Source organism: Crocuta crocuta, unplaced genomic scaffold, assembly GCF_008692635.1.
Source record: "Crocuta crocuta isolate KB4526 unplaced genomic scaffold, BGI_CrCroc_1.0 scaffold16, whole genome shotgun sequence".
In the NCBI taxonomy this organism is placed as follows: domain Eukaryota; kingdom Metazoa; phylum Chordata; class Mammalia; order Carnivora; family Hyaenidae; genus Crocuta; species Crocuta crocuta.
In genome coordinates, this window is record NW_027531893.1 from 14,485,671 (window position 1) to 14,503,415 (window position 17,745).

The 17,745-nt window shown below is 43.0% G+C and overlaps 1 protein-coding gene across 2 annotated transcripts in view; it reads left to right on the forward strand.

Moving 5' to 3' along the window:
- The first annotated feature begins 1,077 nt into the window (after positions 1-1,077).
- Positions 1,078-17,745, forward strand: part of TMC5 (transmembrane channel like 5) — a 49,593-nt gene continuing 32,925 nt past the window's right edge. Inside the window, exons 1-4 of one of the 2 annotated variants that reach the window (XM_077773334.1) lie at positions 1,078-1,973; positions 4,358-4,533; positions 9,880-9,969; positions 15,391-15,490. In XM_077773334.1, the coding sequence (XP_077629460.1) occupies positions 1,078-1,973; positions 4,358-4,533; positions 9,880-9,969; positions 15,391-15,490 (1,262 nt within the window). Of the gene's footprint in view, positions 1,974-4,357; positions 4,534-9,879; positions 9,970-12,718; positions 13,235-15,390; positions 15,491-17,745 lie in introns of those variants that run through there. The other variant, XM_077773335.1, reaches the window with a different exon arrangement.

Consider the following 17,745-nt stretch of genomic DNA (forward strand, 5'->3'; position numbering starts at 1 on the left):
AAGCTCCCGGAGGACGGATCTGGGCTATATGCCCATTCCTGAACCACACCCTGTGGCCAGGGGCATGGTGGACACTGATTGGCTAAGGCTAGGTCATGTGGCTGTCCATGGAGTCAGGAATGGGGAGAGGCAGGTGCCCAGATGAAAACCAGGGCACTGGTGCCAAAAGAAGGAAAAAGGAGGAATAGGCCAGTAAAAACAACAGATATCCATCCCACTCAGAAATTAAAATCCCATTATCTCTGATTTGAAAGTATACCCTGCCTACAGATTAGAGCTGGGAGAACTCACAAAAACGCAGTTTCAAACTGGAAGGGATGACAGCAGTTGTCTTCTTACCCAAGTCCTCTAGTTACCATGAAGTGTTCTTCTTTTGTGCACTCCGACTAATTTATGCTCTGAACCCTACAACCACAAGTGCCATCAAAGTGTTTAAAAAGTCCTTTGTTTCTTCTGGTCTTTTGGTTTATTGTTTTCCCCACCTCCACAACGAAGGGAATATAGTGGTTAGGATGGAAGTCTGGCCACATGTATCAGAGACCCCTCCCTCCCCCCCAAAAAAGCAGTGGTTCACACAAGATAAAAGCTTATTTCTTTTACATGAAATCCCAAGCTGATATGCTGGCACTAATCTGTGATGTCACCAGCAACCCAGGTTTCCTCCGTCTGTTGTGGGCTATGCCTGGGCTGGGTGCATGGCCCAAGATGGCACACCATCGTTTCCACATTCCAGCCTATGGAAGGTAAGAAGACTGAGAAAGGGAGCAGCACCCCTTGCCTTAGACAACACAGACCTGGGAGTTATATATACTGCTGCTGCTCACCTCCCATTGACCGCTCTCATGGTCACGTCTTGGGGGTACGGGAGACTGGGACACACGGTCCTGATTCTGGGCAGCTGTGTACCCAACTGTGAAAGAAAGGAAAATAGGTAATAATGGAAGATAACCAGCAATCTCTATAGGGAAGAAAAAAATCTGACCTTCTCCTTTTCGTTTTTCAGATAAAAAAAAAAACCTGGCGTAACTACAAATGCGGGAACATTTTCACCCTCCAGGGTAAAGAAGCATTACCAGCATGTCTGCCTACTACAGGAACTATGGGTATGAGGAAGATCCAGATTACCCTGACTATTCAGGATCTCGGAACCGTACATGGGGGGATTTGAAAACTCAGGATTATTCAGACTCTCCAGATGTTTTGAACAACTCAGACAACCCTCGCATCAGGAGCAGCCCATACTCTGGAGACTCCAGAACAAGTTCAGACTATCCCAGGCCTCTAGCAGAACCAGATTACCCTAGATCTTGGAGTAATCCGGATCAGCCTGGCACCAGAAGCAATCCGTTCTCTACTGGCTCCAGACGAAGTACAGACTATCCTGGGTCTCTGGTAGAGCCAGATTATCCTGGATCTCAGAGTAATCCAGGCTACCCTAACACCACGAACAATCCATACTCTGCGGGCTCCAGAAGTTCGGACTATCCCACATTTCTGGCAGAGCCAGATTACACTGGATCTTGGAGTGAACCATACCATCCAGGCTCATTCAGAGAGCCAGACTACTCTAAATCCCAACAAAATTCTGACTTTGCAGGTTCCAGAAGCAGTGGAAACTATGCAGGCTCCAGAAGAGATCCTGATTATCTGGGCTCTTTGGGAGAACCAGACTACCCTGGAGCTCAGGGAAACTCTAACCACACTGGCTCCAGAGACACGCCCAACCATCCAGGCTCCAGAAGGAATCCAGAATTTGCCGGTTCCAGAATCAATCCATACATAGACACTCTAGGAGAGCCTGATTATCCAGGTGCTGAGAATCAACATAACTCTCCAGACATTTTTGGGGAACCAGATTATCCAAAGGCTGAGGACTATCAGACCTCTCCAGACTTTTGGGGGAAGCCTGATTACCCAGTTGCTGAGGATGGTCATGATTATGGCTTTCCTGAGACTTCAGAAATGACTAGAGCGTAAGTACAAGCATCTCCCTCCTTTGGGGTCAGGGCTGAAGGCTAGATCATCAGGCCAGTGGAACCTGGTTGGTGGTGTTTGGGTTAGGGACACATAAGATGGTTTCTGTGACCTGAAGGTTTGGTGAAATTTTCATACCTACCTGTAGCCTTCACCTGACCATGGACTTTCAGCCTGAGGTTTCAAGCCCTTACCTGAACATAATCTTTCATCACCTCTTGCTTGGATAACATCTTCTCCCTCTTTCTATCTAATCCCTACAAGATATTTAGATTCTAACTGTTTCAGCTCTGCTACTTTGCCAGTAAAGTTAGGGCTAAGACTTGATAGTTATGAACTCAAACATTTTACTCGGAATTCTAGCCATAGGAATGCATTTTAACCAAGAAAATCTTTTGAAACTCTAACTCCACAAAGTCAACTTGCTTCCTCAAATTATTTATTTATTTATTTATTTTTGGTTCAAGTTGTTTCAGCCACTCCTGATTTTTTCTAGTTTCATTTTTATTTTACGGTAATTATTGTCAGAATTGATCACTTTCCATGTTTACTGCAGATTTGGTGTATTGATCTTCTGCATTGGTGTTCTTTTCATCAGATTTTATGAACCATAGTTTTCCTCCATTGTTAGTATTCCTTTAAGCTCATTCTAAAAAACTAAGTCTCCTTTTTCCTGGTTCAGATTCTGTAATTTTAAATTTTGCCAAAAATCATTTTAATCTTCTGGCAATTTTTGGTCATTGACAAATTTTTTTAGGTACAGTTCTGGACATTGATAGTGTTAGTTTGGGTGACTTAGTTCTACCAAATCTGATTTTTTCTGGGGTAAGGTCCTGTTGCCAACAAGATGTGATTGTTTAGTCAGGTTATTTTTACTCTACAAAAATTTTTACCCTCTGACAATTTAACCAATAGGAGTCTAATTTGGTACATACTAGTTCTACTCATTTGTTTATAAATACAACAAAAACTTATGCTTATATTTCTCTTGAGGAATAAGGACATACAATTTGGGTGTGCAGCAGGATCACAATGTCTTCAGGAGGTAAATAGGACAATTAATAGAACCAGATCAAAAGGGCCTCCTTGGGGCACCTGGGTGGCTCAGTCAGTTGAGCAGCTGACTTCAGCTCAGGTCATGATCTCATGGTTTGGACTCACCGCTGTTAGTGCAGAGCCCACTTCAGATCCTCTGTCCCTCTTCTCTCTGCCCCTCCCCTGCTCATGCTCTCTCCCTCAAAAATATATAAAACATTTAAAAAACAAAAACCAGGGGTGCCTGGGTGGCTCAGTCGGTTAAGCATCTGACTTTGGCTCAGGTCATGATCTCATGGTTCATGGGTTCAAGCCCTGTGTTGGGCTCTGTACTGACATCTCAGAGCCTGGAGCCTGCTTTGGATTCTGTGTCTCCCCCTCTCTCTCTCTCTCTCTCTCTCTCTGCCCCTCCCTGGCTCACACTTTGTCTGTCTCAAAAATAAATAACCATAAAAAAAACCCCACAAAAACCCAAAATGGCCTCCTTGGTCTTATCCCCCACTGCCTGATTCATTATTCCAAAATAAACCTTTGATCCTTGCACTTCTTTGTTTCTCTCTTCCATGTTTTCCATAAGCTTTGGGAGACAGGCCACACTGCTTTGCTTATGAAAACTTTTAAGAAGGAGGATGCCAGCCAAAGACCAGCCTGCCTGACTTCCTCCTGTCTCCCCACCTCCGCTAGGCCCTCCCCCCATCTAGTACAGTGCTTCTTGACCTGGACTGAACCTTAGAATCACTTTATTACCTGTGGAATTTTACAAATAATGCAGATGCCTGGGCCCATCCTGCAGACCTCCTGATGTCATTGTCTGGGGTGGGGCCTAGGGACTGGCATGTGCATAAAATTGAGACGATTGCTCCAGATTAATTGATTTTTATTGTCTTTCCTTTATATATTTGGCACTTCTATTTATGGTCTCACATTTTTGTTTATGCTGTTCTTCATCCTTGGAATGCCCTCCTTCTAACTCTTTATGTATGAATTTATCCTTCTAGTCCCACCTGGGATGTTTCTTTTCCATGTTAATATTCCTCCAAACTGCCAGCCAGATCTTTTCTCTTTCCTCTGAACTCCCTGGGCCTATCTTCTGGTACTCACCAGTTACTACCTATATTATAATTGCTTAGTTGTATCTAAGAAGCTCTACAGACTGGAGTGAGAGCTTCTAGAGGGTAGACACCCCATGTTTTTATCTTTGTGTTCTCACCCCCTAGACCATGCCTAATGCATGGTTGGCATTCAGTAAGCATTTGTGGAATGAATGAACGGGTGGACGGATGATGAATGGATGACTGTCCTTACTATGCTACTAGATGAATATTGATCCATCATTTTGGGATTTCAGGGGGCTCAGCAGAACATCTTCAGTGCAACCCTCATTTCGTCATAGGGGTAACGATGGCCCCTTGGGCATCCTTGAGAGAGAGAATGATGATTACCCTGAAAGCATTGCAATGAAATCCCTGGAGGCGACAAATCCATATGGCCACTCTGTGCCCGGGGATCCTGGCAGTGGCTACGGTAAGCGGTTGTTAAGATGAAGATCATGTCCTGAGAAGAAAGTAAAATTGGTGCACTTAGGGGAGGAGTCATTAAAGAGTTCCAGGAAGAGAAGAATTGGTTTATCCCTCCTCCCTCAAACACCCATCATACAAAGGTTAAAACACTGAGGGTCTAGAGAAGACAAGCAGTATCATCACTTGTCAAAGCAGGCTGGTTAGGGGTTATGAAAAATGGGGGTGTGTACACCCTGTGTCTCCAGGAGGTGACTATATTCAGATTTGGTGCATTGGGGTTATGCAGGAATGCAGGCTTAGTATGACTAAATCCTCAGATATTTCTTTTTTAAAAATAATTATTGATTTCTCTTTTCTTAAAATTTTTAACATTTATTTTTGAGAGAAGGGGAGATAGAGGGAGAGAGAGAAAGTGCACATGTGAGAGTGGGGGAGGGGCAGAGAGAGAGAGAGGGAGCACCATCTGAAGCAGGCTGCAGGCTTTGAGCTGTCAGCACAGAGCCCAATACGGGGCTCAAACTATGAACTGTGAGATCATGACCTGAGCTAAAGTCAGATGCTCAACCAACTGAGTCTCCCAGGTGCCCCAATCCTCAGATATTTCTAAAGAAGCAAGAAATTTGTTTTTTCTTAAACATTTATTTACTTATTTTGAGAGAGATAGAGACAGTGCAGGCAGTGGAGGGGCAGAGAGAGAGAGGAAGAGAGAGAGAGAATTCCCAAGCAGGCTGGGCACTATCAGCACAGAGCCCAGTATGGGCTTGATCTCGGGAACCATGAGATCATGACATGAACATAAACCAAGAGTCAGACACTTAACCGACTGAGCAACCCGAGCACCCCAAGAAATCTGGGTCTTTGGGGCGCCTGGGTGGCTTAGTTGGTTAAGCGTCTGACTTTCGCTTAGGTCATGATCTCGCAGTTTGTGGGTTCGAGCCCTGCGTCGGGCTCTGTGCTGACTGCCAGCTCAGAGCCTGGAGCCTGTTTCAGAGTCTGTGACTCCTTCTCTCTCTGACCCTCTCCTGCTCACGCTCTCACTCTCTCTCCTAGAAATAAATAAAACATTAAAAAAAATTAAAAAAAAAAAGAAATCTGGGTCTTTATGTGAAACATCCCAATTTTTACATTCTCAAAAAAAATTAAAACACTGAGCTGGGCAAACAAAATCACTTGTGGGCTAGATTCAGTTTATGTGGCTTCCAGGGGCCAGCGTTAGTTTAGCACATCCTACAAGTGCTCAGACAGTCAGCACTTGAGTATTCAGAGCCTACTGGGGGGCAAAGGGAGGGTGAGGCAGCTCTCTCCTCAAGTTATTTAGAGCGTAAGTGGGTGGGTGACACCAGCATGTCAAGACTACACACACACACACACACACACACACACACACACACAATTAGCAAGGAGACTATTCATATGCCAACAGTCATCAATCATGTTGTCCTCAGAATCTGCTATGAGTAAAGGTTTAGCTCTGGGAAGCAAAGGAAATTCTAAACTTCTTATCTTCCAGGAGGAATAGGGACTTGCTGTCTGGTGAAAGAAGCAAGTTCATTACATGAGAGTCAATATTATAGAAACTTAGAGCCTGTGGGGGCCAGAATAGGGAAAGAGTGTCCATCCAAGAACAGAACGAGGGGCCCAAGTGCTGGTGGGTGCAGATGGCGGATTGCTTACACCCGAGAGGGTAGATGGGGAAGTGTTTGAAGCAGGCAGAGAGGAGGGGATGGGATGCACTGTCATGCACTGGTGAAAAACACTGACTATTACATATTTGCATAGAAAACATTCATTTTGGCTATTCCAAACCTTTATGCCATGCATTCTCAATGGGGTGGGGGGACAATATAAATCCCAAAGGGGTAAAATTTATTCTTGAAAGGCCAGAAGTGTCTTCTTCTTTTTATGTATAAAGCACCGATACATATATATATAAGCAGATACACAGTATACCTGTAGTATTAAAATTTCATGGGGCAGGGTACTGGGGGGGGAAAATGTCTAAAAAGACTCTTTAGGGAGTCTTAGGGGGCCAATAATGAAAAAGACTGAGAAACACAGTCCTGACCCAAAGCAAGTGGAGTTAATAATGCCGAGCAGATTTTGAATGTTTCCTATGCCTTGAAGACTCTGCGAAGCACTTTACTTTCGTTGTCTTGTTTAAATCTGAACAATGAAATTTCACATAGCCACTACTGCTCTCCCTATTTATAGGTGGGAAAATGAGTGAAGATGGGAAAACTGAGGCTCAGAGGCTCAATGCCCAAGATCACTGAGTTGCTAAGTTGAAGGAGCCAGTCTCTCTGACCCAAAACCTGACTCTTACTTATCCCATATTACTACTGGTTAATATCAAGGCAAATGCAAATAGATTCCTGACTACTCATGTTAAAAAAAAAAAAAGAAGAAGAAGAAGTAGTCACATGTGATTTCTTTTTCTGAACTCCTTTGTAGGACCACGATTGTAGCCCTTGGCAATCATCTGCCCTTACTATGCCATCTTGATAGACTATCTATTCCTTCAGAACCCATCTTCATCTATGTGTTATTTAAGGCTCTAGGTGATTTTCCTAGTGTCACAGTGCCTGGCCACAGTAGGTGCTTAAGTAGTGCTAACTGAATTAATAGCAGCAGTAACAGTAAGGGATGTATCAGTTAGCTATTGCCACAGTAATGCTGCATAACAAGTTGCAAAAAACCAATGTTGTATAATAAGGAAACACATTTCTTGCTCACACAACTGTAGGTTTGCTTGGAGTTTGATTGAACTAAGCTAGGTATGGCTGTGCTTGACTCCAGGCCATGGATTCTGTATCTAGAGCCTAGTGTCCTTCTTGAACCAGGAAGCCACCTGGGGGCACTGTTGTCCCATGTTACAAGCTGGAAGTGCTCAAAGTGACAAGCAAAAACAACACAACATCTCTAAGGTTTCAGTTGGTTGGAACTGACACATGGTCACTTCTGCCATGTTCCACTGATAAAATTCACATGACTAAGCCCAGCTTCAATGGAGTTGTCCGGGGGGGGGTGGTATAATATTTGCTGAACAACAATTGATCTACTACAACAGTTGATGTGTGTGTGTGTATGTGTATGTATATATCTCTACTACAACAGTTGATATGTGTGTGTGTGTATATATATGTATATATATACACAATTGATCTACTAAAACAGTTGATGTGTGTGTGTGTGTGTGTGTGTGTGTATGTATATATATAGTTTGCTATGTCTCAGGATTACTTTAAGCATATTACATGTGTTAACTGATTCAATTCCCTCAACAATGCTATGTGAAGGGCTCATCATTATTCCTGTTTTAGAGACCATGATATTGAAGCTCAGAGACGTTAGGTAACATGCCTGAGGGTATCAACTGGTAACAAAGCTGGGAATTGATCCCCAGGAGGAAGTTCAGAACTGAAATGTAAATTTGTGCATTGTTCTCATCAAAATGTGTTCCATTTTCTCTATTGAGGAGTTCAGCTTTTAATGTTTACTGTGGGTTAAGGGGCACCTGGGTGGCTCAGTCAGTAAAGCATTTGACTTCGGCTCAGATCATGATCACATGGTTCGTGGGTTCAAGCCCTGCGTTGGGCTCTGTGCTGACAGCTAGCTCAGAGCCTGGAGCCTGCTTCAGATTCTGTATCTCCCTCTCTCTTTGACCCTCCCCTACTCATGCTGTCTCTCTGTCTCTCTTAGAAATAAATAAAACATTTAAAAAAATGTTTACTGTAGGTTGAATAAAAATATCCTGAAAGATGACACTGTTGTGTAGATGCTGAGAGTAGACTCTATCCCTAGGAAAATCATGCCATAGGGACACCTGGGTGGCTTAGTCAGTTAAGGGTCTACCTCTTGATTTTGGCTCAGGTCATGGTCTCACAATTTGTGGGTTCCAGCCCTGCTGTCAGCGCAGAGCCTGCTTGGATTCTCTCTCTTGTCCTCTCTCTCTGCCCCTCCTCTTACTCAGTCTCTCTTTCAAAATAAGCAAATAACATTAAAAAAAAGAAAATCATGTCATATTTCAAATCTATTCATGCATCATTATAAAATGCTAGAAATAGAAAGAACTTCTGTGATTATCTAGACCAGTTTTTTGTTTGTTTCATTTTTGGGTCTTATTTTTCCTTAGAGCAGTTTCAGGTTCACAGTAAAATTGAGGGGAATGTACAGAGATTTCCCATACAACTCCTTTCCCCACATGCATAGCCTCCCCCATTATCAACATTTGCCACCAGAGTGGTAATTGATGAACCTACAAAGAACATCATTATCTCCTCGAGTCCATAGTTTATATCAGAGTTCACTCTTGGTGCTATAAATTCTATGAGTCATGTACAGAATTACTGAATCACTATATTGTACACCCTAATCTAATATATATGAGTTTGGACAAATGTATAATGACCTGTGTCACCATTACGGTATCATGCAAAATAATTTCAGTGCTCTAAATACCCTCTGCTCTGTCCATTTATCCTAACCCCCTAGACAAGTATTTTTCAAACTCTTGAGTTGTAAGCCATTAACAAGTTGTAAGTTAATCCTGAAAAATGAAGTGAAAAATAATGAACTAGAATGAGAATATACTAGAGAGCCTTTTATGTAGTCCAGCAAAGTATTGTTTAGTGAAACTTCTTTTTCAGTTATATGTGTGTAGGTTTGTCCTGGATCTTAGTATAATAAGTTTTAAAAAATTTTATCAGGTTTAAAATTTTAATTCCACTATAGTTAACATACAGTGTTATATTAAATTTGGATGTACAATATAGTAATTCAGTAATTCTGTATATGACTCAGTGCTCATTGTGATAGGTGTACTCTTAATCCCTATCACCTGTTTCACCTGTTTCACCTGTTCCCCCTTCCTCCTCACCCCTGCCTCTGGCAACCATCAGTTTGTTCTGTATAGTTAAGAGCCTCTTTTTTGGTTTGTCTCTCTCCCTCTCTTATTTTCCTTTGCTCATTTGTTTTCTTTCTTAACTTCATTCTACATATAAGTAGAACCATATAGTATTTGTCTTTCTCTGACCGACTCCTTTTGCTTGCTCTAGATCCATCCATGTTGTTGCAGATGGCAAGATTTCATTCATTTTTTTGCCCCTGAGTAATATTCCATTGTAACAATTATTTTTAGCCATGGCTTGTACTTAAATGAGAACCACTGATTGAACCTGTTTGTATGACAGCATTGCTTCCACATTTATGTCCTATTTTCTACCCAAACACTCAATCTGTTAGGTCTGTTAGGACCTCAAGGTCAAGGTTGAGATCTTACTGACCATCATGTGCTCAGTAATGCCTAGTGTGGTGGGATTAATTGGTGATATCTCCTGCCCCTTCATTCCAGTGGACCCTGCTTCTGTGGGTGAAAGGAACCCCTACCCAGCTTATGGAAACCCACCATTGTCTGGATGTGACTGGCACAAGTCACCCCAAGGTAAGGCTTACATGAATAGTAGCCAAAAAAAATCAACCTTAGAGACAAATGTATTCAAGGCAATACAGACATCGCCATTTCCTTTTGGCCACTGGTGTGGTAACTGATGCATTACTTGCTTAATTTGCTATAATGGGGTTTCCTTTATATATGCAGACTTTTGTCTCTCCTGGAGATCAAGGTGCTTTCATCAGAACTCTTCTGGTTTCATGTGACAGAAACCCAACTCACATGGGCCCAAAGTGAATGTACTGGCTCATGTGGTGGGAAGGACAGGAAAGAAACAAAGAACTGAAGGTAGAATTACCTTCCAGGACCCAGTATAGAGGTTGGCATATAGTAAATGCTCAGAGCTGTTTGTCAAATTAATTTGTGAATGAGTTACAGGAACAAGGGCCTCTGAGTCTGCATTGATCCCAATTTTTCTGAATAATCCTATAATTATTTATGATTCTAGAGTGTAGGAGCAGTCGGACTGGAGAATGACAGAATGTTGTGAAATCAATTAGGAAGCTCTCTAAGGATCACTGTGTGCAGTGATGAAGGTCTGATCATAGGCAGAGAGCAAGAAATTAAAAGGAAGCAAAAGAGAGAGGCCAGGGAATGCTAAAACCTGGAGGTAAATCTGTGAACAACAAGAAGTAAACTGACCGATGGGATCCTCTGTACAATAATGTGAATTGAGGAGCCTCATAACCTAAAACCATGTCTCACCTTCTGGCACCCTAGCCTTTATGACAGCTTTTAGCCTCCTTCTTTAAGAGTCTTCTCAAGGAGGTGTATATCTTCAAGGGTTAGGGACTGCTACTTGGGAGGGAAACCATGGAGGTATAAATGATCACACTCTCCATTTGGTTCCCACTCACGCAGAAAATGGCTTTAACTACTGAGGAAAAAGAATAGCTTTTAACCTCACTGGCCTGCTCTGTCTAGCCAGTCTGAGGTTGGGGCCTCTAGTAAAAGAAGAGTCCCAGAAGGCAGAGAGAATTAAAGAAATAGAAGACCCAAAAATGAATCTGGTTTTCATTATTTTGCTTTGCATTGGTTTGGATTCTCAAACCACGTACAATTAGTTGGTGTACAGCCTCCTGATAAAACATCACTTTGATGGGTTACGCTTTGCACCTAGGAAGCACCCAGCACATGGTAGGTACTCATAAATGTTTATTTATTTATAAATGAATAAATGATACATCAGCATCTTGTTACAGGAAGGGGCCAGGCCGAAGTGGTTAAGAGGCCCTGCTTTGGGTCTAGATGGACCTGGGTTTGACCTTCAGCTCTGGTACTTGCTGGTTTTGTAAACTTAGGCAAATTGCATCTTTGGGTCTCAGTTTTCTTAGCTATAAAATGGGGTTTATCGTTGTATATACTGCATAGGGTGATTATGAAAATTAAATTATATACTCTTTAAAGTACTGGGCCTGCAGTAATGGCAGATATTTTTACTATTAATTATCATTGGTGGGGAGAAGGAATAGAGTTTCAGTCCAATCCTGCCATTTAATGAAAGCATGATGAGGGGTGCCTGGGTGGCTTAGTCGGTTAAGCGTCCGACTTTCGCTTAGGTCATGATCTCGCGGTTCGTGGGTCGGAGCCCCACGTCAGGCTCTGTGCTGACTGCCAGCTCAGAGCCTGGAGCCTGTTTCAGTCTGTGACTCCCTCTCTCTCTGACCCTCCCCTGCTCACACTGTCTCTCTCTCTGTCTCCTAGAAATAAATAAAAACATTAAAAAAAAAAAAAAGAAAGCATGATGAGAAGGGCAGTTGGGGGGGGGAGTGTCAACTCATTTCTGTGCACCTCAGTTTCCCCAACTATTAAATAAACTACTTGGCCGAGGTGATTTCTGAATCAGGTCTATTGGGTAGAAATTGTGTTCAGGTGCCTTGTACTGAAATAGGATGGCTTAGCAATTTATGTTTCTCATGTAACAAGAAGTGTGGAGGGAAGGGGTTCCCGGTTTGTATGGTAGTCGGCCAGGTTGCCCTCAAGGACTGTGTTTCTTCCATAGCTTCTTTCTCAACCATCCTTCTCAGGTGAGTGTTTGTCCTTTTGTTTTCAAAATGGTGGCCCTCTGGTGAGGAAGATGGAGAAATGGTGAAGGGTAAAAAGTGAAACTAGGCAGACTGTTACCTTTTGAAAAGCATTCCTGGAAGCTTTATGTCTCATTGGCCAGAAGGGGATTGTAGGTCTATCTTTAACCACAAACGAAGTGAGAAGAATTTTAACTGAGTACAGTGCCTACACAGGAAAGGTGGCTTCTGGGGGTATGAGAAAAATGGAGAGCGGATATGGGGAGGCAGACAAATAGCAGGGCTGGCTACCCAAGGGAGTTAAGAGATAATAATTATATTACTATAGAATTTTTTTTTTTTGAGAGAGAGAGAGAGAGAGAGAGTATCCCAAGCAGGCTCCATGCTCAGCACAGAGCCCCACACAAGGCTTGATCCCACAACCTGAGCCGAAATCAAAAGTCAGACACTCAATGACTGAGCCACCCAGGTGCCCCAATAATTGTATTACTATAAACCTGTCTGGATTTATATAGGTATATAAAATTATAAACATAAAATATATGTTTTAGGCCAGGGGCACCAAATTAAAGAAGGAAAATCTTGCCCTTTGATTATGAGTCATTTAGAAGAATCTCTGCCTTCTGTTTCTAGAACCCTATTGTCTTTAATGAAGGATTCTGTTTCCTTACCTAGCTACCAATTTCTTACTTAGCTACCAAGACAGAAGTCTCTGCAGAAAAACATACCTCTTCATGAAGAGAGCTCCCTGGTGCAGATGTAGGGAGTTATGTTTATGATTTGTGTAGGACTGGCTTTGGCAATCTCATCCTTGTTTTTTAACAAGTGTGAATGGGGCATCTCTCTGTGATCGTCGTCCTTTTTCCTGGTGGCTCATGACACTGCCAGTGTGACTGCTCTATGAAGTCTTTGGAAGGCCACTCCGGTGGAGAACAAGCCTTGGAGGAGGCAAGAGATGCTGTCTGATGACCAACTGAATGAAATCATCATTGAGGCTGAGAATGTTCCATCTGGGGTTGTTCCAGAAAAGACACTGGTGAACCCAAGCTTCAGTATGGTCTCATCCATTTCTGACATTGATATGACAGACTCTCAGAGTTTCAACAACCCAAATGACAAAAAGAGCAAGCAGTTGTTGAGGTTTTCCACATCTTTGAATGAATCATTTCCTCAGACCCTTCATCGTAGCCCAGGAAGTGTGGGCATAGACACTTCACAGGAAAACATTCAAGGTGGTGAGACACTGGGAGGAAAGGAGTTAGGAAGGGCTCAAGGAAGGCCTTCAAGTTGTCCATGAGGTTTTTAAATTTTAAGACATCAAATAGGTTGAAGTTTGGTAGATGACCTAATGGATGGACCCAGGAAGGGGCACTTTGGAGCACCTAACACCTAAAAAGGAGTTTACCATGACCAACCTCACTTTCCTTTTCATTGTTTTTTTTTTTTTTAATGTTTATTTTTGAGAGAGAGTACAAGTTGGGGAGGGGCAGAGAGAGGGATGCAGAGGATCTGAAGCTGGCTCCATGCAGCCAGCAACAAGCCCAATATGAGGCTAGGACTCAAGAACTGCAAGACCATGACCTGAGCTGAAGTCAGATGTTCAACTGACTGAGCCACTCAGGCGCCCCCCAAGCTCACTTTCTGTGCCTGGTAGTCTGCCGAGCACTTCCTTTGTTTCCATCAAATTTAGTTTTACTTACTCCCCACACTTTGAGGCTGGCACATTTGTTGCTTCCATTTACTCGATGAGGAGATTAAATGACCTGGCAGACCCAGGGCCCAAATGCAGGTCTGTCTGGTTTCCAAGCTTGATGCCTCAACCACTGTCCTGCTTTGGTCCAGTTCCTCCCCATCCTGGATTTGGCAACATAGGATGGCCCTTATTGCCAAGTCCGCCATGACACCAGGTCTTAGCCGACACTACTCCCCTGCCTTTCTGTTCCTGAGGCCAAACAGTGGTTTCTTGGCTGCTGTTTCTGTTTCATCTCCTAATTCTCGAGGCATAAAGTCTAGCCACTCTCAGTGATTGCTAAGAGGGAAAAAAAATCCATTCACATTAAAGCATTTTGTGGGCTTAGCCCCTTTATTGAAGATTGGGGTGTCTCCCCTCATGCTGCTGCCTCCCACATCTCTGTGTTCTTCTCCTCCTCCTCGTCCTTTCTTCCCTCTGTCTAGCCCCACTTCACTCTCAGGAGAGAGACATATTCCTTGTCTTCAGCAGAGTGAGTTGGTGGCCCTCTTTTGGAGATTTCCTTTTCACCCCAACTAGGTCAATTATGGAGTTTCAGCTCCATAACCAGGGAGCCAGCCCACTCCCTCTGTAGTTACCCCAGTCATTAGGCCCCCAACTGGCTTCCTCATCATTACAAGATGGTGACAGCAGCTCACATGTGGCCACACAACAACATCCAGAGGAAAAGGATCTGTATTCTTCTTGTTTTGTTTTCTTTTTTGAGAAGGAAGAAGCCTTTTCCAAGATGCTCCTCAACAGACCACCCATCACAGAACATTGGCCAGCATCTTGTTACATGCTCATGCCTAAATCAGTCATCTGCGAGAATGAACTTGGACTCAAGGGACTCATACCCTATGCCTGAAGATGGGTCCCACCTGCAGAAGCTGAGGGCCTTGGGAAAGAGGGAGTAGATTTCCCCCCAAAAATCAGTACTCTATTAAAAAAGAGAGATGAGTAGGGAAGATGATCAACAGTATCTGTTGATACTGAGAAGATGGGAGAGTCATTCCAGGGGGCAGAAGAGCATATATGACAATACTCAAGAAATGTAATGAAGACGGGGCACCTGGGTGACTCAGTCTATTAAGTGTCGGACTCTGGCTCGGGTCATGATCTCATGTTCCATAAATTCGAGCCCTGCATTGAGCTCTGTGCTGACAGCTTGGAGCCTGGAGCCTGCTTCTCATTCTGTGTGTGTGTCTCTCTCTCTGCCCCTCCCCCTGCTTGTGCTCTCTTTCTCTCTTTCTTTCTTTCTCAAAAATGAATAAACATTAAAAAAAAAAAAGGAAATGTAAAGAAGACGCCTGGGCCTAGAGTATGGGGGTCAAGAGAAAATGGTGCCAGCAATCAAGTGAGGGAGGACAGTGACCCTGACCAGATGTGCAGGGGCTTGTTGGCTTCAATGCATATTTCTTCTCAAAGAAAAAAAGGAAAATATCAAATGTTGCATGCAAACATTATCATTTGCTTTGCGTTGAGAAATACACCAGGTTGCCCTCTTGTTTTCATTTGTGGCTTTTGGGATCACTGAGTCCCTATATCCTTCTTTCCTTGTGTTCTTGTAAAAACATGCTCTAAGTTCAGTGCTGTCTTTTAAAATGTTGATATTCTGTGAAAGAAACAGACTGAAACTCCATTTGTTTTCCTCCACAGGACAAAAGTTAATCGCATCTTTGACACCAATGACCTCTAGAGACAGAATTAAAGCCATCAAGAATCAGCCAAGAACCATGGAAGAGAAAAGGAACCTTAAGTATGGACCCAAAGCTTTTCTTCTTCCCAAATTTCATGTGAACCTCAGTCTTCTACTTTTGCACCATCTTAGAAAGATAAGATAAGAAATAAATGCAAGGGAAAGGACAGTCTTGCTACAGAAGAATTTCAAATAATCTGCATAGACACTCCTCTGTCCTCTCTTAGTGATGTGCTTTCAAAGGGTAGAGTATGGAAAGCAAGGGAGAGTAACTTTCCAGTGATGAGGTCAAGTTTACACTCCCCTTCGGCCAGGTGGTCAAGATTAGCATCGCCAGAGATAGATGGTCAGAAGAGCACATTCCTTCTGTGGTACTCTCTCCTAAAGACGGTAACCTCAGTGTCACCAGAGAAAAAATCAGGCAACCCCCTGACTGAGGGACATTTTACAAAATACCTGACCAGCACTCCTCAAAATTGTCAAGGTCATTAAAAATAAGGGAAGTCTGGGGTGCCCAGGTGGCTCAGTCAATTAAGCATCTGACTCTAGATTTCGACTCAGGTCATGATTTTATGGTTTGTGAGTTCTAGCCCTTGCATCAGGCTCCACACTGTGTGGAGCCTGCTTGAGAGTCTCTCTCTCTGCCTTTCCCTATCTATCTCTCAAAGTAAATAAGTAAACGAACAAAAAAAAAAGTCTGAAAAATTGTCAGAGACTAGGGAACCCTTTTTTTTCATTTTTAAAATGTTTTAATTTTTTTATTTCAGAGAGAGTGAGTGTGAGTGTGAGTGCGAGTGGGGGAGGGGCAGAAGGAGAGAGAGAATCCTATGACCCTGGGATCATGACCTGAGTTGAAGTCAAGCAGACTAGAGGATTCTAAAGAGACATGACAATTAAATTAAATGTGGTATGGGATCCTGAAATAGAACACAGCATTCATGGAAGATTGAGTGAAATCAGGATAGTGTGGAGTTTAGGTAATTGTAATATGCTAACTAACATTGGTTTCTAGTTATGACAAACTACAATGGAAATATAAGATGTTAATAGGAGAAAATGGTGAGTCATGTATAGGAGTTTTCTTTACTGTTTTTTCAGCGTTTCTGTAAATCTTGAATTACTCTGAAATTCAAAGTTTACAAAAAAAAAAAAAAGAAGAAGGACTCAAAAGCTTTCTAAGGCCAAGAATTTAAAAAAAAAAAAAAAAGAGTGAAAGAGTGAGGACTATTTTCAGCCTCAGACTACTTTACATTTACTGTTCTTCAGCCTTTTTCTTTTTTTCTTTTTTCTTTTAAATGTTTATTTTTGAGAGAGAGAAAGAGTATGTGAGCCAGGGAGGGGCAGAGAGAGAGGGAGACAGAGGATCTGAAGCAGGCTCTGCACTGTCAGCACAGAGCCCAATGTGGTGCTCAAACTCAAACCACGAGATTATGACTGAGCTGATGTCAGATGCTTAACCAACTGAACACCCAGGCGCCCCACAGCCTTTTTCTTTTGCAATTTGTCATCTTGGCAGAAAATAATAGAGTGGTTGCAACAATTGCTAATAAATAAATCAATAATGCAGTTGTTCTGGGTTTGCAAAGATAACTTGTCAAGTCTGACAGCAGAGATGGATTTGTCAACAAGAAACTTACACATGAGAAACAGGAAATCAGGCCAAATCAAGGTAGAGGAAAGTGCCGGACAGGACAGGAAACTTTAGCTGGAGTGATACAGGCTGCCTGGCCCAAGCAGGAGGCCATGTGGGCCGAGCTGTGGAAGATGGAGATGTGGGGATAGGCATTTGGGTGGACAAAGAAAACCAGGAAAGGCCCAGAGCAAAGTAGCTGCGATGAATTCATGGAAAGGTAAAGATGCCAACTGTGGCTGGATCCTTCTAAAAACACTCTTCTATTTCTCATGTTTTTATTTTATTTTTGAGAGAGAGAGTGTGCATGTGTGCACACAGAAGCAGGGGAGGGGCAGAGAGAGAGAGGGAGACTGAGGATCCAAAGGAGGCTCTGCATTGACAGCAGAGAGCCCACATGGTGCTTGAACTCCCCAACCTTGAGGTCATGACCTGAGCCCAAGTCAGATGCTTAACTGACTGAGCCACCCAGGCGCCCCTACACTCTTCCCTTTCAGACTCTGCATGGCCGCCTCTGTCATGGAACAAGGAGCTTGTGAGGGCCCCAAAGACTTTAAAACAGGATTTTTCAACCTCAGTGTGCACAGTATTGGGGGCTGAATCATTTTCTGTTGTGGGGGATTGTCCAGTTTATTATAGGGGGTTTAGCACATGCCTGGGCTCTACCCACTAGATGTCAGTAGCA